This window comes from Ambystoma mexicanum, chromosome 6p (assembly GCF_040938575.1).
Source record: "Ambystoma mexicanum isolate Mex_15411 chromosome 6p, UKY_AmexF1_1, whole genome shotgun sequence".
Lineage (NCBI taxonomy): Eukaryota > Metazoa > Chordata > Amphibia > Caudata > Ambystomatidae > Ambystoma > Ambystoma mexicanum.
The window spans coordinates 1,445,963,234-1,445,977,049 of record NC_090935.1 but is presented as its reverse complement, the minus strand read 5'-3'; the positions used below and the strand labels follow the sequence as shown (position 1 = coordinate 1,445,977,049).

General features: G+C 47.5%; 1 protein-coding gene across 2 annotated transcripts in view; it reads left to right on the top strand.

The window, feature by feature from the left end:
- Window positions 1–35: 35 nt before the first annotated feature.
- LOC138510495 (uncharacterized) overlaps window positions 36–13,816 on the top strand; it is a 338,379-nt gene continuing 324,598 nt past the window's right edge. For both annotated transcript variants that reach the window (XM_069626188.1, XM_069626187.1), the window contains exon 1: window positions 36–199. In XM_069626188.1, coding sequence (XP_069482289.1) covers window positions 176–199 — 24 coding nt within the window. In that variant the 5' untranslated portion in view covers window positions 36–175. The remainder of the gene's footprint in view (window positions 200–13,816) is intronic.

The window sequence follows — 13,816 nt, the reverse complement described above, 5'->3', positions numbered from 1 at the left end:
ACCTCTGCGCGTGCGCAGATAAGTCGTGTATTTGATGGTGCGCTTTTGGAACATCATTGGGAGTTCTGTTTACACGGGAAGCTAAATGTTTTGGGGTCTTGCGCATAACGCTGTTACTCAGTGACAGCAAAGACATCTTTTTAACCTGGAAAATAATATTGCAGCCAGGAGAGAAATGCCACAGCAGGATTCAAATAAGGTAATATTTTGAGGGGGCACACACATATCGTTTGCTGGTTGTCGTCAAGATACTAATAATCTCCTTATGCAATTTAATTCTGACATTAATGTCGGCAGCTTTTGCACAATTCCTATTCCTCTTTACTATAGCTCATTCAATATTGTTTTTATGCATGGAGTTACTTTTGTTTTTTAAATTATGAATGCAGGATTACAAGGATTGGAATATGATTTAAAGGTTGAATTGGCACAGATTTAAGATGTTTGTGCTGAAACACCAAAGTAAAACCTGTATTGCACAAATTAAAGGGTGATGGTTTGAAAGCAAATTATATAGGGTATTTAAAATACGGATGTAGTTGCGATGCCCTGCAGACCAAGGTTTAGGGATGGTGTTGTGGGGCTGTGTGTGCCCTAGGCCCGTGGCGCAGCGTGCAATGAGACACACACACAGTGTTGATGGTTCACAGGCCTCGTTCCGGTCTGCCGCATGGACGCGAAACGGGGCTCTTTATTGCTAGCTCCGCGTCATGACGTAACGCGTCATGCTGCGGGTCACGTGACACCGCACTCCTCCCAATTTTTTATAACAGGCCTTGGGCCTTCAGAACAAGTTATAACCAACAAACAGGCAGATTTGGGTTTAAACAAACATTTCAAGTAGATAACTCGAGAGACTCACAGTCCTCTTCAGTCGGGATCATGGTCTCTTGAGAGACTCTTCTTCAGGTGCTCAGGTCGTAGTCTTTGAGTCGCAGCTGAGGCCCTCTTGAGTCTCTGGTGGGAAAGCGCTGTTCCGTATCGCTGGTAGGGGCTGGTCCTCGGAGAAGTCCAGGCTCCCTGGGTGCTGGCTCAGCAGCAGCTTCTGGATAGGGGTCTCCTGTTATGTCATCTATGTTGGCTGCATCAGGATGGTGAACTGTGGGGTCCCTGTTTTGTCCATACCAGTCGGCCGGCAGCCGAGGGGGGCCTGATAGCCTCCCGAAGAAACTAGAGTTTCGCGTAACTAGGGCGTGGTCATCAGCGGCCGTTACTTGCGAACCTTGCACATGCACTACCTTCAATGGCATGGGCTTGTGTGGGAGCGAGAGCTTCCCTTCTGAGTGTCGAGTTCTTACTAGGACTGTGTCTCCAACAGCTATGTCGTGTTCTCTTAGCCCTCGCCTGTTGTTTTCTTTCTGGATAGCCACTTCTGTTTGGTCTCGTTCCTCTCTATTGTCTATTGTTCCTGCATCTCTCCCCTCCAGGTCGGGCAGAAATGTGCGTGGACACTTTCGGAAGAGGGCATCGGCTGGAGCTACTCCCGTCGAGCAGTGTGGGGTCGTCCTATACTCGAGGAGGAATTGGAAGAGGGCTCTCTTTTCACATGACCCTTGTCCATGTGCTATGCAGAAACACTTGTTGAGCGTACGCATGAATCATTCCGCTTCGCCATTCGCGCGTGGCCACACTGGTGTTATTGTTCTGTGACTGATGCCTCGTCTGGCTAGGAAATCTTCTAGGCCCGCACTCTGGAAAGGTGACTCATTGTCTAAGCATACATCCCGGGGGAAGCCATGGGTTACAAAATTCTTTCCATTACTGGAATGACTTCTTGAAGGGCTAAGGATGGGGCAAATTCGACTTCTGGGTACCGGGACCACTGGTCTACCATCACTAGGAAGTGAGTCCCTCTGTGTTGACCCAAAATCCATTTGGACAGTTTCCCATGGTTCCTCACTTCTGGCCATGCTCTGGATAGCTGGTTCTCCGACGTGAGGGGCAGCGGCTTGGCACCATCTGCAGGCTTTGATAAACTCTTCCACCTTTGATTCTAATGCTGGGAACCATACCTTGAGCCTGAGGCGGCTTTTTGTTTTTGCTGCGCCTTGGTGGGCGTGGTGGGCAAGAGTTATCACCCTGTCAATCAGCTCCATGGGGATAACTTTGTGGGGCCCTCTCAGTAGGAGTCCGTCATCTGTGAATGTAAGTTCACCTCATACTTTCCACAGTTGCTCCAGCGTATGTTTGGCTTCTTGCGTCATGGAGCCTAGGACCTCTAGAACAGAATTCCATTTTTCTGACTCCATGGCATCGCGCAGAGTTTGGAAGCATCCATCGTTTGCGGAAGCCGCTTTGATTTCCGCAATGTCCATTGAGTTGGGGACAGAACTTTCGATGACAAGTCGTAAGTGCTCTTCAGCTGCCGCCACCTCATCAGGGAGATTGTGTTTGACGGCTTGGGGTGTCGAGACAAATAGTCTGCGGCGTTGCTCTGTCCTGGTTTGTATTTCAGGTCCACATTGTATTCCTGGAGTGCCAGAAGCCATTTTTCAATGCAAGGAGGATTTGCTGACCCACCCGTCATGATGGGAAGAAGGGGTTTGTGGTCTGTCACCACCTTCACTGGTTTCCCGTAAATGTATATTTGGAAATGGCAGCATCCCCACAGTACTGCTAGGGCCTCTCGCTCTATTTGTGAGTATCTTTGTTCTGTAGGTGAGAGTGCTCGACTCGCATATACCACGCTGCATGGTGTGCTGTCATTGTTGGCTTGAGTGATGATGGCTCAGAGTCCGAACGTGCTTGCATCCACAACGATTTCCGTGCTCTTCTGGGGGTCGAAGAACGATAGTATGCATTCATCAGACAGCGCTCTCTTGATGTTGTCGAATGCTGTCTGTTCTAGGGCTGACCATCTCCAGGTTGTCGCCTGCTTGGTGAGGGTCCTCAGGGGCTCTGACACGGTTGCTAAGTTTTCTATGAAGTGGCCACAGTAAGTGACCATGCCCAGGAAACTTCTTACTTCTGACACTGTTTCAGGTGGTTTGGCCTCTTGAATGTCTTTGACTTTTGCCGAGTCGGTGGAAATTCCTCCCTCTTGAAAAACAAAACTGAAGAATTAGATTTTATTTCTTAAGAACTCGCGAGTTATGCCCAGGGACTGGATTCTTGTCAGGACTTCTTCAAGCCTCTCCAGGTGCTCGCTCTCGGATTTGGCGTGTATTAGAATGTCATCACTGACATTTAGGGTACCTGGTAGTCCTGACAGAGTGCCGCGGATGGAGTTCTGAAACACCTCTGCGGCGGATGAGATGCCGAAGTTCAGCCGTTTGTACTTGTAGAGGCCAATGTGAGTGGTGAAAGTCGTAATGTACTGACTGTCCTGGTGGAGTAGGAGCTGGTGGTAGCCAGAACGGAGGTTGAATTTGGAAAATTCTGTGGCACCGCCCAGCTCTGTGATAATGTCATCCAGGGTGGGTGTCAGGAGACTTTCCTTCCTGATCGACTTGTTGGGCAGCCTCATGTCCACGCAGATACGGACTTTGTCCGGTTGTTTGGTCTTGTGTGCCATGACAATTGGGGAGACCCATGGGGTAGGTCTTCAGGTCGACGAGGTCTTGGATATCTTTTTCGACTTGCTTGCAGCGGTGGAAGGGTACTCTCCTGTGCTTCAGAGCCACTGGCTGGACCGATCGTCTATGTGGAGCCTGATTGGATTTCCCACCATCCGCCCGATCCCTGTGAATATGTCCGGGACCCTTTGCAGAAGCAATTGGACATCTTCTACGAACACCCCATGGGCGAAGTGGACGAGACCTACAGCTTCGGCTGCAGCGCAGCCAAATAGCCCCAGTGTTGCTACCTTAGTGACATATAACCTGGCTCGTATGGATGCTTCGTGATGCTGGACAGTGGCGATGAAGGCACCTTCCAGTGGTAGAGGAGTTTTGCCACCAAAGGTGAAGATACGCACTCTTGTGTCTTGAAGTGCAGGGGGTCCTGGTAATGTTTGGTATTGTTCATCGGCCATTACGTTCACTGAGGCTCCTGTGTCGAGGAGTACGTGAACCTTTAGGATAGTCACTGCGCATTGGGGTTGGTGTTTTCCTCGCCCCCCATTTGTGAGCACCACCGATATGAAGAAAACATCTTCACCTTCTTCTCTCAAAGCCGCGCTAGGAGGGTCCCCTTGTGGGCCAGTGTACGCGGTATTGGCGGATTGACTCGCTCTATCCTGCGGGAAACCTCTGGGATTTTCCTTTCCTCTCGGCACCGTGTTTGGGGCTGAGGCTCTGCACACTCTCGCGAAATGGCTTGGAATACCACACCTTGTGCAGGTGTACCCCTTTGCTGGGCTGTCTTTTTCATGTGGAAGGTCATGCCCACACTGTGGGCAGGTGGCTGGAGTGGTAGTGTTTCGCGGTTTCTTCTGCCACCAGGCATTTCTTGTTCCTTGGTTCCTTGGAGATTGCCGCCCTACTAGGCCACTTCCTCTAGCTTTACTGATTTCAGGGCCGACTCCATTTTGGAGGCACTTACATCTGCCAGTTTGTGAGAGCGCCCTAGTTTAAGGATCCTGGGGAGCGTTATGCCTGTTTCTCTCAGAATTTGTTTCCGATGCTTTACCCAGTGACATCCAATGATAATTTGGAGTCTTACCTCCTCTTCTTCATTTTCCCATGCACAGGTTGAGGCTAGGTGCTTGAGCCGACTGTGGTATTTGTCCAGGTTTTCGTCACTCTGCTGCATGGCTGTGCACATCCCAAACTTCTTGAAGTCAGTGTTTACCATAGAGGCAAAGTAGTCCTTTAGTGCCTTCACGGCTGTGTCATATGAGTCGTCTGCAGGGTGCAGGGTTTTGAAGAGCTTGTGGACTGCGGGTCCAGTTGAAAATATCAGAGTGCACTTCTTGGTAAGGTCGTCTTTTTCCCCCTGTAGCATTGAAGTACATCTCTAGGCGCTTTCGCCACAGTTCTCATCGAGGTCCCAGTGACGTTGGGGCCCCATCGATGTCAAACTCGCATAGGAGCCACGTTGTTGGGATGACCCTCCCTGCAGGTGTGGTGGAGTGGGGGCTGCTGCATCGTCCTCAGCTGACATGGTTCCTGGTGTGGGGTGTCGGCACAGGTGTTGATTTATGGATGCACAGGCACTCCGAAAGGAGCCGCTGCCCCAGTCCCTTGGCTGGTAGGAAGACCTTCAGTGGGGTGCACAGGCGCTCCTGGGGAGCTGTTGCCCCTGTGAGCACTGTAGGTCATCTCACTTTGGTAAGGTGGGTGTGCTGGCGCTTCACCAGTATTGCGCCACCTTGGAAGGTGTGGTGTGGCAGAAGATCAGAGTGGCAGCGCACGAGTACTCTCCTGTGAGAGCCGCACTGGTTTTCTGGGTGAGTAGGCTATCACCCTCACTGATTGAGGGGCCGCAGGTGAGTTTAACGCCATGGGCGTTCCAAAAATTCTGGCCGGTGCCAGTAGTATACAGTATGAGGCTGTATATGGAGTGTGATCCTTTACCGGTGTGCTGGAGCATGATGAGGCTCTGTTGCATGCAGAGGGATAGCATGCAGTGTGGACTGTAGGCCCAGATGCAGCAGATTCCTCAATCGGCCGCCGCACGCAAAGGTCTACAACCCTTGTCGCCAATGTTATGGGGCTCTGTGTGGCCTAGGCGTGTGGTGCAGTGCAGCGCGCAATGAGACACATTCAACAGTGTTGATGGTTCACAGGCCCCGTTCCGGTTTGCCACACAGGCGCGAAACAGGCCTCTTTATTGCTAGCTCTGCATCATGACGTAACGCGTCGTGCCGCGGGTCATGTGACACCACAGATGGTTAAAGACCTCGGCTGCAGTGGGGAAGCGTTAATGAAACACAGGCAACCAGCCTGGTGTTCTAATGCACACTTGCCTGTTTCCGGAGCTTGCACCTTTATTTCTCTTTTCTCCACCCCTTCTTCGTCCTGTCCTGAGCGGTAAGGCTCCCCCTCCTCACACGTGACCTGGCGAGTCAGGCACAACACCACATTCCTCCCAAACTTGCATTTATGAAACAACAACAGGTGGTTCTTCACCACGGGTGCAACGGCACCAACAGCATACCTTATCAGGGTTCATCAGGCTATTGTCTCTTTCACTGCAGTATATCTTGGCAATGGTATATGCCTTCCAGCACATAACCTCCCAGTCGGGACGAGGGTTGTGGTCGTTCTCTGTGTGTATCGGGCCTCCCTCATTCTCTCTGGCGCTCCTGGTGGGCTAGCTTCGCGACAGGGCCTTTCTCTCACGCTGGGGGGTTTGCCGGCAGCGGTTGTTTCACTTGCGTCTTCAGGGGTTTCACTTTCTCTTACGGGGTCTTCTGGCTGGTGGACCCCGGGAGTGTTTTCCTCTGGTTGTTCTGCTGTCTTTTCCTTCCACATCTGTGGTGGCACCTTGTGGAAGTGAGATATATAGCGGGTGACTGTTTCTGTCCCCCTGGTTACCATCACCATGCTGTGGTTGGTTTTGACCACTGTCCAAGGACGGGACTCGTAGGGCATTGTCATTTTCTTAGGGGGTTGATCAGTTTCTCACTAGCAGTGTCCCCTGGCAGGAGCTCTCGGTATTGGGCCCGTTGGTCATGACTCGCTTTCTCGTTGTGTTGTCGACGATTCCGTTCAATTTGTTCACTGTTCAATTTGGATGCTATCCAGTTGGGGTGTAGTGGAAGCTCTATCTGGATCAGCACCCATAATCTTAGCGCTGTTGGGCTCACTTGTGTTGCTGTTTGGGGGTGGGGTCTGACAGTGAGACCGCAGGAAACAATATACTGCTGGGAGCCATGGTTGCCGCTGGTCTTTGATTTGATTTGATTTGATTTGATTTTATTGGCAATCCGTATTGTTTTGTTGAGGGACCCCATAAATCTTTCTGCATCTCCGTTTGTTTGTGGCCAACACAGGGTGATTCTCCGGTGCTGTATATTTAGATTTCCCAGGAAGTTCTGCAGTTCTCTGCTGGTGAAGGCAGGGCCCGTTGTCGCTTTTGAGACTCCTTGGTAGGCCATGAGTGGTGAAGATTTTCTCTGGGGCGGTTATAGTTGATCCTGCGTCAGTGTATCTGACAGGCTCCGCCTCAGGGTATCTGCTGAGCTCGTCTATGAGAACTAGAAGGTGCCCTTCATTTGCGATGGTGCAGAAGTCCAGACTTACAGACTCCCACCTCTGCTGACTCCTGGGGGCGTTGGCAATAGGTTCAGGTGCAGGCTGTCACTGCGTGGCAAGCCACGCAAGTTTTAGATCATGTTGAGTACTCTCTGTTGTATGCTGGGCATCCAGGCCCGCAACTTCTGGTCGGGTCTGGCTTTTTGCCACTCCCTGCTGCCCTTCATGAGCGAGTCACAGTGCTCATTCTTCAAGCGTTGTCGGCAGGACAATGCGGTGACCTTTCAGAATTATTCCTTCTTGGGACACAGTTAGTTTGATGTGTATTCCGAACAGGGCTTGGAGTTTCTCTTAGGCTGCTGCTGTTCGACCTGATACTCCCATCCGGAAATGTTTCCAGTTGTCAGATTGTATGGTTGCTTTGACTCACTGAAGGCATTGATCTTGTCTCTTCTGGTATTTCTTCCATCGTCTTCGGGCGAGTCCACGCTACCACCTGGCATACGTGCTCTTCAGTTTCCTTCGCATCTTCTTCTTCTTGATGCGTCGCCGTCCAAGGATGTCACTATAGGTAGTCCGCCGGGTTGTCGGCTCCCGCCTGGCAGATGACGTCTATGTTGAATGGTTGTAGTTGCAACATCCATTTCTCCAGCCGGGCTGGCGGGTGGGGCGCTTACCCTCGGAAGATGGGGCTTAGTAGATTAGCCGGGTTGGCCGAGGAGGTAGACTTGGAAATGGTGACATCCCCACAAAATGGCCAGGGTCTCCTTCTCAATGTGTGCGCAATTCTGCTCGGCTTTTGTGAGTGATCTAGTAGCAAAAGCAATAGGATATGTGTTTTCGTTTGAGTTGACTTGGGTTAGCACAACTCCAAGGCCAACAGGACTGGCGTCGACTAATAGTTTGGTGCTCTGCTTGACATCAAAGAATGCAATGTTTGCCTCTTGAGTGAGTGAATCTTTGATTTGTTGGAATGCTTCATCTTGCTCTTCTCCCCATTCTCAAGGGGTGTCCTTCTTAGTAAGACTTCTTAGCGGGGCCGAGACAGTGGCTAGTTCTGGAATTAATCTGGCTCAATATGTAGCCATCCCCAAGAGACTTCTGACCTCCGAGAATGAGGAGGGAGCTTTGGCTCTCTTGATATCGTCAAATTTGGCGGGGTCTGGCGATACGTCCTCGGCATGGAAGACATAACTGAATAATGCTAGTTAGTTCTTACCGAATTCACATTTCTCGGCATGCAGAGTGAGACCTGCGCCCTCTAGCCGCTATAAGACAGCACACAGGGGTGCATTGTGTTTCTGTTGGGTCGTTCCATACACCAGAATATCATCACTGATGTTCGTGGTGCCCGCCAGTCTTGTAGTACCCTCTGGACTTCGTATTGCCCTGCAGAGGAGGCTGAGGGATGGTGAAAGGCCTCGACTGCAGTGGGGAAGCCTTAATGAAACACAGGCAACCAGCTTGGTGTTCTACTGCGCACTACCCTGTTTCCAGAGCGTGCGCAACCTTTATTTCTCTTTTCTCCACCCCTTCCTCATCCTGTCACGTGGGCTCCGCCTCCTCACACGTGACCTGCGAGTCAGGCACAACACCACATTGGCACAACACCACAGTCGTTATGATAGAATGCTGGCAGGCCTCTGTAACAGAACGTACTTTCCTACTGGCTCTTGTAAGACCGAGAGGTTACAAGGTAATAAAAACAAGGCTGGGTTATACAATTGAGGAAGGAGATAGGGTTATCTCCAAAAGTCACAGAATCTTAGTTTTAAAGAATCTTTGCTGTCTGTTAAAGTGCTGCAGTACAATATGTAGAGCCGCACCACATTCTCACAAGATGCACCTTTATGTTACAATGTTTACAATGCAAGCTGGATGTGCTAGTACAGGTTTTCCACCTGTAGGGTGACGATTTTCAGCAGTGCTTGGCCTAATATAGTGACTTTTTATGATCCTTCAGTGTGGAATGTATGGGAACACGTGAGGCCTGCTTGACTTTCAAACACATCTGTAACGGCACTTATTTTGCTGGCTCTCTTCTGAATGAGAGGATGCAGGATGAACAGAACAGATATGGAGACGGTAAGGGAGGGTTTATTTCCCAAATGAATTTTAGTTTCAAACAAGCCTTGGTGGGGCTTGTTGTAGGGGAAGCAGAGCGGCAACAAATGAGAGAAAAACAAGGTGTGTAGTGACCGTGAAACCCCGGTTTGACAAGGATGAAGAGACCCCACCTCATACTGTGGAGCTTGCGTCAAGGAACCTGCTTGTTGTGTTGTTGCTCTAGTGAAACGATTGTGGATTGAGTTCTCGCGCAAGCATAGTGCATGTTACATTTGACAGAGTGTGTGAAAGAAGCCGTTGTTGGGCTGCACTGGTTGAATGATCCTGTGGTTTGAAGAATGCCATCTCTTCCATAGAGGATAATTGCAGGCTGCCGTTAAGTGTGGAGGGGAGATTGTGGGGAAGTCCAAAGTAGACACAAAGGAGGACTGTAAGCACTGCTGGTGTCGACCATAACTAGGTCAGGAAACAGAATACATTTTTCACGCTGCAGATATAAACCAGAAACATGATACGTATTAATACCCCGCTAACATCAACCTGATAACACAAAAGAGAGAAAACCTATGAGTAACTACGCCAACAAAGCCTTTGATCTAGTCCTCTGGGATTATTTTTGAGTTTCGAGAAGTCCTGGAGAAATATGGTTTTGCTAGTAAATGTATACATTCTGTCAAAGCTATGTATGCCGTCTTTAACGCCACTCTCCCTTAGATAGGTTCACTGTGGGTCCGCGCTTAGAAACCTCTGGGTATTAAGCGCGTTATAAATAACATATCATATCATATAGAGAGAGGAACTAGGCAAGGGTGCCTTCTGTCTCCACTTTTTGATCTGCTCACTGAGCTACTTGTGTTTGGGAGTCAGAAGGCATCTGCCCATTCCTCTTTAGGGGGTTGGTTTGTTTGTTTATTTTATTTATATGGCGCTCCTGACCCAAGGGTATCTGGGCACTAGTATAAGGAGGATGGTTACATGGCATAGAAATGTTTTGCAATAATGGTTACATGGTAGATTATCTGCAAGTGAAATACAATTTATACTGTCAAGAACACATATAGTACATATAGCAAGACAATAAGCAGGGGTAAATAGAGGCCAGAGGTGAGAGAAGTAAGAAAGAAAGGTAGGAGTTAGTTTTTGTTAAGTAGCCATGTGATGACGTGACTTCGGAATGGATCAAAAGCTTGGATAGTTTTGATATTCTGTGGGAGTGAGTTCCATAGCTGTTCCGCTATAACCGGGAAGCTAGTGCCGCCAACTCTTTTAAGATTATACCTAGGCACCACTAGACAGGATGCGTTGGAAGTTCTTGTGATCCTAGGTGAGGGTTTCCAGGTGAATTTGTCAGTGTGATATGGTAGGGCTTGGTGGCTGAATGCTTTGTGAGTGAGGCAAATGGTTTTTAGGTCGATTTTCCCTTTTATGGAGAGCCAGTTGTAGTGCTTCCTTGTGATTGAGATATGCTCTCTTCCAGGGATATTTAATGCTGCTCTGAGCACATTGTTTTGCAGGATCTGCAATTTGTTAGTTATCGATTTGTTCGCACCTAGGTAAAGGCCATTACAATATTCCAATTTGAACTGTATACGAGCTTTGGCCAGTATAAGGCAGCTGTTGGGTGACAGTAGTGGTCTACATGCCCTGCTCAGTTTACCGGTATAGGCAGTGGTGGCGGCAGTCATGATTTTCTGTTTAATTAGGTTATAGTGGGCATCGAGATAAAAACCTACAGTTTTTACATGTTTGGCAACAGGTATGTTGTTCCCATCAATAGTAAAGTTAGTATAGTTAGGGCTCAGTTTTAGGAGGTTATTAGGAGAGCCAACTAAAATATATCTTAATGCTGATGATTTTTCAATATTGACAATGTACAGGCTAGCAGTAGCGTGCATGAGATATTGAAAACATTTAGCACTGTAGTAGCATACCAACAGAACAAAGATAAAAACCAAGATAATGCCCTGGAATCCAATTTATGACTTGACCCCAGTGAAAAATCGCAGCAAGTTCCTAGAAGTGATAGTACCAATGGAATTAGGCAAAACTGTAGCAGGCAACTTTATTGCTGCTCCGTCTTCCTGCTGGCTGCTATGAAAATGGAAGAGGGTCTCTGCTTCGGAGCCCTGTCTTCTAGCTCTTTGGTGGCCATTTTGCATCAGTTTTTTGTAGGAATGACCACAACGCAAAAGACATGGCTATCGGCACCTTGATTACCGGATTGGCAACCTGGGGTGCTAATAGCAATAATCACTTGTTCTGCAGGCTGGAACGGGTGGTAACGGCACCAGGGACCCTCTATTAACTCGGACCCTGGGCCGTTAACATCTGTAGCAGCCCGTGGAACGGGTGATTAATAGTAAATGATCTCGCCGCAAGGTATGGTAAATAACTTTGTATGGGCCAACAAAGGGTTCACATCAGCCTTGAGAAAACAAACTGTGAAGGCTTTTAAAAACTGGACTATGCAGTGGAACCATGTTAGTATATCTTCTGCCCCTGAATCACCTATGGATAACTCAAAGTGGAACATTTGGGAATCTAAGTTAAGGGAGACAATTTCTGATTGTAAATGGTTGAAAATATGAGAAAATTCTAGTTAGATATGAATTTACGCAGAGGTAAAAGTTGCCGGGAAGTAAAGGGTGCAACTTTCACTTTTCGTGGCAATCCATGATTGTTCCTTTACTTTATGGGACCCGAACTATCGTTCCAAGATGCAAGTTTAAAAAAATATATTTTTTAACTTCTTCCCTACTGGGGATTTGAGTCCTGCTGACAACAAGACAGTGTAGCATCTCGCTGCGCCATCTCGCATGCCTGTATTCGTGTCGTTTATTTCAATTGACTGCTTGGGAGGGGGGGGGCGGGGGGGGAGTGCAGGGGGGGGCTAAGGGGGGGGGAGAGAGAGAGAGAGAGAGAGAGAGAGAATTTCATAAAGCCGTGTGCTGTAGGGGGACAAAAGCACACTAATGGCCGTCATTTACATGCATTTTCTTTCACCGTGTTTGTCTTGCTAGAACTGTTGTAAAACATAAAGTTGCAGGGTGAAATGTGGTTTGAATTGGGAGTGGGGGGGTGACGGTGAGTATGGGGGAGGAGTGGGTACAAAAGGGGGCGGGCAATGGGAACATAGTTCCATTACCTTTTCTTTTACACTTTGACCAATGGATTTACACTACACTCAACAGAGAATTACCCAATGCCTATATTGGTCACCATGGAAAATGAAAAGATGTAAGCTTGTACAGTCAGATATTGGCTTGTCCTGTAAGAGAGAAGTCGGTACAAATACGCATATGCTGTGGAATTGCGATACTGGGATGAAGTCCTTTGTCAAATGGAAATGATTAGTCAATCTACTTTGCCACATACTTTGTTATTTTGTATATTAGGCTATTTTCGTGACAGATCTGAAATTCTCCACTGGAATAAAAAATTGGATGAATAGAGCTCTATTAATAGCAAGAAAACATTTTAAAGAAATTGAAAAGTAGGGAAAGGCCTCAACCTGAAGATTGGATCTAATGTATGCTAACATTGTTAGCTAGGGGAAACGTCTCTTATGTGAAAAAAAGAGATGTCAGATGAATATCAATTACTTTGGGACTCTTTTAATGATCTCTATGAACGGAGGATAGCACAGGGGCAATGCGCTGGTCTTGGAAGAAAGACCACGCAGAGCAACAGAGGTTCGAATTCCGGATCCGCGCTTAGAAACCGAACTCGGGTACGGTATTAGCGCGTTATCAAAAAACAATTCAATTAAATGCAGCCTCTTTTGGTTACCTTGTCAGACTATATTTCAAAACATATTAGCTTGGCTTAGTCCCACTATCCCTTCCTTACTTCCCTTTTTGTTTTTTTAGTAAATATTGTATTTGTCTTGTTATTGTTATTGATATTATTATTATTATTATTATTTATATAGCACATCCACTGACTCTGGAGCTTAAGGGCACTAACCAAATAAGACATAAAAACCACATGATAAACAAATAGCGAGTCGCGGGGGAGAGTAAGGAGGTTCAAGTATCCAACCTAGGAAGCTATAATTAAACAGGAGGGTCTTTAAGCCCTTTCTAAATATTCTGATTGAAGTCTCTTCTCTGAGGATGGTGGGTAATCCATTCCACAAAGCCGGAGCGACAGAAAAAAAAACTCCACTTTTGACTTGTGATAACTTGCTTGAAGGAATTTTTATCTGGGAGCAATTAATGGACCAGATTATAGTTACTGGATTTTGGAGTCAGAGTGTCTTTAAAATAAAATGGGCCCAATTTTTTGGTTTTCCCGGTGGATTAACTAATCTGTGCAGTAGATTATTATTCAAAGTATAATAGAAAGAAATAGGAATTCTCCTCCATTGTTATGTTTTCTTTTGCTTGATGTTTGACCATGCTGTTAGAAACACATATATACACACACATAAAAAATAAAATATGTAGTAATAAAATATGTAGTAGAGTTACAGAATAATTCAAGTCACCTGTATGTGAATTCCCGGGTTCCAAAGTAATAAATAATTACAGCAAGGCCTGGAACGAGATTCAGAATAAGTTTCGATTACCGTACAACTCTCAATACGAGCACTTGGAGTTTTGGTCAAGCCAACATTCCTCTACTTCATCAATATTTATTTGGCGTCTGGGTCATCAGGCGATCCTGCC